This window comes from Mesitornis unicolor, unplaced genomic scaffold (genome assembly GCF_000695765.1).
Source record: "Mesitornis unicolor isolate BGI_N332 unplaced genomic scaffold, ASM69576v1 scaffold34436, whole genome shotgun sequence".
Classification (NCBI taxonomy): domain Eukaryota; kingdom Metazoa; phylum Chordata; class Aves; order Mesitornithiformes; family Mesitornithidae; genus Mesitornis; species Mesitornis unicolor.
Genome location: NW_010189491.1, coordinates 10,213 through 17,626, shown reverse-complemented (window position 1 = coordinate 17,626; position 7,414 = coordinate 10,213). Strand labels below are relative to the sequence as shown.

The 7,414-nt window shown below is 52.7% G+C and overlaps 1 protein-coding gene across 1 annotated transcript in view; it reads left to right on the top strand.

Moving 5' to 3' along the window:
- The first annotated feature begins 3,115 nt into the window (after window positions 1–3,115).
- LOC104541935 (microtubule-associated protein 1A-like) overlaps window positions 3,116–7,414 on the top strand; it is a 13,803-nt gene continuing 9,504 nt past the window's right edge. Inside the window, 4 exon segments of the mRNA XM_010186103.1 lie at window positions 3,116–3,194; window positions 3,888–4,028; window positions 5,485–6,194; window positions 6,196–7,414. The exon segment at window positions 6,196–7,414 is cut by the window's right edge and continues 15 nt beyond it. Coding sequence (XP_010184405.1) covers window positions 5,635–6,194; window positions 6,196–7,414 — 1,779 coding nt within the window. The 5' untranslated portion in view covers window positions 3,116–3,194; window positions 3,888–4,028; window positions 5,485–5,634.

Genomic DNA, 7,414 nt, shown 5'->3' with positions numbered 1-7,414 from the left:
GTGCAGGGCAGACAGCGCAGGGCTCCTGGCGTGCGTGGATTCAGAGTGGCTCTGGGATGGGGGTGTCCCCTCAGCCGGAGATGGCCCTGTCACATCCCGGGTGCTGCTGTCACCACGCCGGCTGTGCACAGTGCTGGGTGCTTGTCCTGCGAGTTCACCACCAGGTTAGGGCTCTGCGCCGCTGCCTCGCTCAGTTTGCAGCTCAGCCTGCAGGCTGTGTGCTGCCCGCTTCATCTCTGAATTGAGCTGGAGAGCAGCTCTGGGTCTTGGCGTGCAGGAGTGCGTGCAGTGACTCAGTGTTTCTGGAAGCGCTGGGCTGTGGCTGCGCTCCTGCGTCCTGCTGAGAGCCAATGCTGCGGCTGAGGGAGGCAACCTGCCCCACAGCGGGGCAGAGCTCGGGGCTGCGCTGTCACTGAGCCACCGGGCCAAGGGATGGAAGGGGTCTCTGGAGGGTCCAACCCCGCCTGCTCAGGAAGGGTCGGCTCAGGCAAGTTCCACAGGGCTCTGTTCAGCTGGGGTTTGGGTAGGAAAACGTCCTCTCTGAGGATGGGTACTGCACTGTACAACCTATTCCAGTGTCTGACCACCCCCAGTTACAGAAGTGTTTTCTTGTGTTCAGATGGAATTTTATGTGTCTTAATTTGTGCCTCTTGTCCTGTCACTGAGCACTGCTGAGAAGAGTCCAAATTCCTCCTCCTCATTCCCTCTTGTCAGGTATTTGTTCATGCTGATAAGAGCCCTCCCCCAGCCCAAGCCGTCTGTTTTCCAGTCTTGGCATGCTCAGCCTCTCCTTATTGAAAATGCTCCAGGCCCCTCATCATCTCCAGGGCCCTTCACAAGGCTCGGTTCGTCGCCATTCCTGCCTCCCGTCTGCGGCAGCTGCTGGCCCCGCAGCCTGAGCCTTCCCTTTCTTTCAGTCGGGGGGTCGGCCCCTCGGGGCAAGGGGATGCCGGCAGAATGTCAACCAGCCACGCTTTGTGTGCCGGGCTCAGCCGCGACAGCCCAGCTGCTGGGGCCTGGGCCACAGACAGAGCCAGAGCAGCAGCGTTTGCACGCCTGCCAGCCCTGCAGGCATCCCCGGTCCTGGGACTGCTGGCGTGGCCCACCCGGGGCTGCCCAGCTGCACCCCTCAGGCTGCCATTGCCACGGGTGCCTCACGGATGTCCCCGTGCTGGGTGCTGGTGGCTGCGTGGTGCCCGATGGCCCCAGTGTGACACGTGGCCGCTGGTGCCGGGTCTGTGTGCCAGGCCTGTGTGCCAGGCTGTGTTCTCCAAGAGTAGTGAGTGACAACTGCCAAAAAGTCAGGGATGTGTGGGCAACAAAGGGACAGAAGTTGAAGCTTGGAGAATGGCACGGGTCTGGCGTTGTCCCAGACTGGTGACAAAGGGGAGCAGATGGCTGCTGTCCTGGGTGCTCTGGGCAGCCAAGGCGAGGGCCTGGTGTGGAGGACCTGTGTGACGGCCACGCAGTGTGATCAGTGAGGAGCTGAGGTGTGCCATGCGTGCACTGCAGGAGTCGGCAACACCTTCACCATCATCACCTTTACTATCACCATTACCTTGAGGATGAGTCAGTTTTTACTTCCCTTGCAGTTGTGCCCCAGAAGGCTCCATGAGCCCCTCATCCGCCCCTGCCGCCCCCGCGGCTCCCCATGCGCAGCCTCACCCTCTGGGCAGGGCTCGGGTCCCTCTCCCCTCCGCGCACCACGTCCCACATCAGGAGGCAGAAACGCCACTGAACTCAGCGCATCTCCTTCAAACAGGGATGGTGTTGTTTTACTCTGGACCATTTTTAGACCAGCTGGAAGAACTCGGGTTCAGAAAGCAGCTGGAGGTGCAGAGTATAAATAGTTCTGTTGAGAGCATACAGCCACTCTCATTTTGGGCTAAAAGTTACCTTCTGGGCATATTGATCTGGTTTGTACTTAACTGCTGGCAGCCAGAGTAAGACATCCCAGTAAACTGAGTCTTATTAATGCTGTATTGAGTATTGGCCTTTCTCTGACTTTCTATTTGTGTCTTTTTGGTGTCTTTCTTTGAAATACCCGTTTGATAAAGCTATTTTAGGATTGAGATCTGCCTAGAAAGAGCTGCTGGGAGGCTGAGGAACAGAGAGAGAGGAGAAAACAGCATTGTCAGAGAGCAGCAGTTGTCTGGAGGATGAAAAACAGAAATAGAAGTAGATCTCCATTTTCAGTGAAGATCGAAGGCCCTCCAGTCTATATTAAAGGCTATGAAAGATTTAAACCCTATAAATTATACATTACAACAGCTAAGTCTAAGTGCCTGGCTTGTCGAGTGGATGATGGGTACTTGCAAAGACCAGAGTCCAAAGCGCAATGCTCTGCCTGCGCCGTCATAGGAAGGTCCTGGACGTCCTCCCACGTCCCAGCGCTGTTTGCCATGGGTGCACAGTGGTGGCTCTGACCCCGCCGTCCGGCTCTGACCACTCCTGTTGCTGATAAATTAATAGGGCCCAGCCATTATGTCAATATTTTGCCAAATATCCATGTAAGGTGAGCCACAAACTGTTTATTTGCACTACCAGGCTCTTGGTTGCTCTTCTTTGGCTCTTCCTTTTTTGCCTATATATATATAAAATACATGTATAGTCCTGTCTGGGTGCCTGTTTGTGACTTGCATGGGAAGGAGACAGGAGCACAACCATTCTTGTCACCTAGGTGGTTCCCACAGCAGCAGTTTAGCTCTAGGAGTGCATGTCTGGATTAAAGAAAAACACTTTTTAAGGGAAAAACTTACTAAGAATGACGAGAGTTTTGTTATTAGTGCCGCACTGCTGTGATGAAGGTGAGGCCTTGCAGCAGCTGCTTGCATTGCCCTGTGATGGGTACCAGCATTGATGGGCTCTGCTGGCACGGGCGGGCAGCTCGGGGTGCGTTGCAGTGGAGCTGCAGGTTGTGCTGACCCAGAACCAGGGTTTTTCTCATGTTACTGAAGAGTTTGCTTTGTCCTGTAAGACCCAGGCATTCAGCTGGGTCTGCAGTGCGAGTTGAAGCCTTGCAGTCAAACCCGTGCTGAAGTGGCAGTTTTGAGGCTAAGCCATCGGTAGGCAGATATTGTCTGATCAGCTTCTCCCATCCTCTCTCTGCAGGCCAAAGAACCCTCCATCACCGGAGCGATACCCTGGAGACCGTCATCCTGGTGAATCCCAATGTGGACAGCATCGTGTCTGAGGTAAGGACCAGGCGCCGGCGGGTTCCCTCCCCATCAGCCCTCCTTCCCTGGACACTGAAGTCACAGTCACCACACAGTGCCCTTTCTGGAAAGCTGGAACATGCCGCCCTTTGGCTGCACGGTGTGAGACAGGGGGCAGCTCTTCTGGTCTTGCCAACAAGATGCAGCATGGGGTGGGTGCCGGGTACCCACTAAGGCCACTCTGTAACTGCCTGTCCTCAGCAGAGGAGAGAAAACACAAGGAAGGGCTCGTGGGTTGAGGTAAGGACAGGAAGAGATCACTCAGCAATTACCATCATGGACTCGACTTGGGGAAAGATTAATCTAATTTCTTACCAACCAGATCGGAGCAGGATAATGAGAAATAAACCCACATCTCAAAAGCACCTTCCCTCACACCTGTTTCTTCCTGACTTTGCTCCACATTTTCTCAGCCTCCTTCCCCCCAGCCACACAGGGGGTGTCTGTGAATGTCAGTTCATCACCCGTTGTGAATTGTGTGAGTTGTGGTGTGACATGGAGCTGTGTTGGGCAGTAGCAGTGTCTCCCCTCTTGAGAAACCTGCTCTCTTGTACATAGAAAACTTGCGTTCGGCTGTTTGTGAATAACGCGTAGGTGTTGCCTGTCCATGCGTTGGGGTTTCTGGGTGCTGGTGAGGAATGCAGTGACTTTCTGATCGTCTCATGGTAACAGGTCCGCTCGCTGCTGTGTGATTCATCTGCCCACAAACTGCTGATCTTCTGCGGCCAGAGCTCAGACCAGGAAGGAGACTTGGTCCTGCAGACGGGGACCTTCACTTACCAGAAGTTTGCTGAGATACTTTCAGACCCAGAGGTGAGCGTCAGCTGCCGCGTCCCCTCCTGTTCACAGGGTGCACGACAGCCATGCAGCCCGCACCGCCCCTTCACGCCGCAGATCTGCAGGGGATGGGCTTGAAACCCAGCAAGAAACTGCACTCCATCAATTAACCATGCTGTAGCCTTGGGCATCTCACTTGGGCTTTAACTCCCTGGCTTGTGTTCCAAGGTGGTTCCACCTCTGAGTGCCCAACTCGAAATGGCCTTGGGCTCTGCAGTGTGTGCTCACCATTTCTTAAAGTGGGTCTTAAAATACCTGTGTGCAGCTTCCGAAAAAACGGCCAGCAGAGGCCATCATCAGCCTAGTAAATGTGGGTATTTCTCTTCATTTCAGTCAGTCCAGCAGGCATAAGCTGTTCACAAGGTTCAGTGTTTGCTAGGGGTGTGTAAAGATGGCGAGGGGATGACTAAATGCCGATTAAGTAAATGCATGGTGATTAAATAGCTACAAATGTCGTTATTTAATAGTAGAAATGCTGCTCCAGTTTCTGATAGGCCCCACTTCCACTGATGGTGGTGTGCCAGATGTTGAGGATGCCTCCGTCTGGTTGAACATGCAGCTGCTGCAGGAGTGGCTGGGTGGTGTTTTGACAATTTGAGATCATTGTTGCTGTAATTACATCAGCAAATCTGCCCACCTTCATTTGGTTTAGGCTGATTGTTCTCATTATTTCTGGTACCCATTTATTTGGACACTAACCGGTGAATTAAGGGCTGTCACAGCAGGAGAGCATGGTGTAAAACGTGCACTGATCTCACTCCAGATGCTTGGGAAGGCTGAGGTTTAATGCTTCATTGCTTGGGATATGTTCAGCATAGGTCTAAGGAGCCTTGGAAATTATACCGACCTTATTTCTATTTATTAATCATGTAGCATGTCCCCAACCCCGTATGCATATGAGCGATGGAGTCACAGCTTCCAAAATAGGTCCTAGAAAAGAAGATGAATCTGATTTAAAAAGCGAGGCCTGTGGCACTAAAACTGCCAGGTGCGATGTGGTCATTCACAGTGAGCAGGGTAAGTTCAGACAAGGATGCTTGGTGTTGGACAGGGTATCTCAAGGTTACAATTCACAAACCAAAACCACTACTTCTGAGCCCGCCAGGGACTGATGTCCCGGGTTACACAGGAAGGAGTAAGGGAAGGAGTGGGGGTGGTTCCTGCTTTGGTTTTCTTCCCTGTGGTCTCTTCACCGTGCGCTCAGCAGCCAGGAAGCGTTTCGCCCATCAGCACCAGGAATCTCAGATTGCAGAGCACGGCCCCGTGCGTCCGTTTGCAATGGGCTCTGCGCTGTTGAGTGTCCACAGTGCTTCCCATCAGCAGAGTGCTCGTGGTGTCTCCAGTATTTCTGCATTAACTGGCTGTTTTTAAAGTGCTGAATTGGTCTCAGAGCGCTGTTTGACCTTTTATTTGTCTGTGCTTGCCTCATTAGGTCACCCAGATTCTTAGCAACACCGCTTCAGAGACCAAGGCCTCCCTCACTGTGTCGTGCTTGGGAGAAGGAGACTGGAGCAACCTTGGGCATCCGCGATTTCAGGAAATCATTAATCTGAAGCTGAATCCCGATCCAGTTCTGCCAGAAATGGATGGGGTGTCTGAGTTTGCAGAGTACGTCTCTGAGACCGTCGACGTGCCGTCCCCGTTCGACCTCCTGGAGCCACCCACCTCCGGGGGCTTTCTGAAGCTTTCCAAGCCCTGCTGCTACATATTCCCGGGGGGAAGGGGCGACTCCGCGCTCTTTGCTGTCAACGGGTTTAACATCCTCGTGGATGGCGGCTCCGACAGGAAATCTTGCTTCTGGAAGCTGGTGCGGCACCTGGACAGGATCGACTCCATCCTGCTGACGCACATCGGCGCAGACAACCTGCCCGGCATCAATGGGCTGCTGCAGAGGAAAGTGGCTGAGCAGGAGGAGGAGCAGTCCCAGGGCTCCACCAACTACAGCGACTGGATGAAGAACCTGATCTCTCCTGAGCTGGGCGTGGTGTTTTTTAATGTTCCCGAAAAGCTGAAGATGCCCGAATCGTCCATGAAAGTGAAGAGGAGCATCGAGGAGGCTTGCCTGACACTGCAGTACCTCAACAGGCTGGGCATTAAGTCAGAGCCGCTCTACAGGGTGGTGAGCAGCACCATCGAGCCCATCTTTTAAAATGGGAGTGGGCAAGCTGGACATGTACATACTGAACCCAGTCAAGGACAGTAAAGAAATGCAGTTTCTAATGCAGAAGTGGGCTGGTAATAGTAAAGCAAAGACTGGCATCATTCTCGCAAGCGGGAAAGAAGGTGAGATTTCTGTTCCCTATCTCACGTCCATCACAGCCCTGGTGGTGTGGCTCCCAGCCAGCCCAACAGAGAAAATCGTACGGGTTTTGTTTCCTGGAAATGCTCCTCAAAATAAGATCCTGGAAGGTCTTGAGAAACTCAAGCACCTGGATTTTCTGAGGTACCCCGTGGCTACTCAGAAAGACATCACTGCTGGCATACCTCCACCCGTGCTGAAGCAGACCAAAATTAAACAGCGGACTGACAGCAAAGAGAGTCTGAAATCCTCCCCCAAGCCGGCTGTGACAAAGCAAGTGAAGAAAGAGGAGGCGGTTGAGGAGGGGGTTAAGGAGACAAAACCAGAGGTCATAAAGGATGCTAAAATTGAGAAAAAGATTAAAGAACACCAGGAGAAAATTCCTGAGAAACCTGTCAAACATGAGAAGATAAAGACAGAAACGAGCGATGCTCTCAAAGCTGAGAAAAGAAAACTGGCGAAAGACAAGGTTGGCAAAAAGCACCTCAAAGAGAAAGTGTCCAAACTGGAGGAAAAGAAAGACAAAGAAAAGAAAGAGATTAAGAAGGAGAAAAAGGACTTAAAAAAAGATGATGGGAAGAAAGAGGAAAAAAAAGATTCAAAGAAAGAGGATAAAAAGAAAGAAACCAAACCAGAGCCCAAAAAAATTTCCAAACCGGACTTAAAACCATTTACCCCGGAAGTAAGGAAAACGTTGTACAAGGCAAAAGTTCCGGGCAGACTCAAACCTGAGAAGAGCAAAGCCAAAGCAGAGAAGGAGGGACCTGGGGACCTGAAGGCGTCACCAGTGAAGAGGCCGGCACAGGGAGAGCCAGGAGAGGCATCCGTGGCCGAGCAGAGGCTGGTGCTGTCGTCCCCGGAGGATCTGACCAAGGACTTTGAGGAGCTGAAGCACGAGGAGAAGGGGGCCTTGCAGGAGACTCGGGAGACATCAGAGGTCGAGGCTGGTGAACAGGCTGTGAGGGCACCTGAAACAGAGAGGAGAGACTCTGCTGATGTGGCTGCTCAGGGTCGCCTTGAAGGGGATCTGCGTTTGAAAACAGACATTGCTGATCAGGAGATA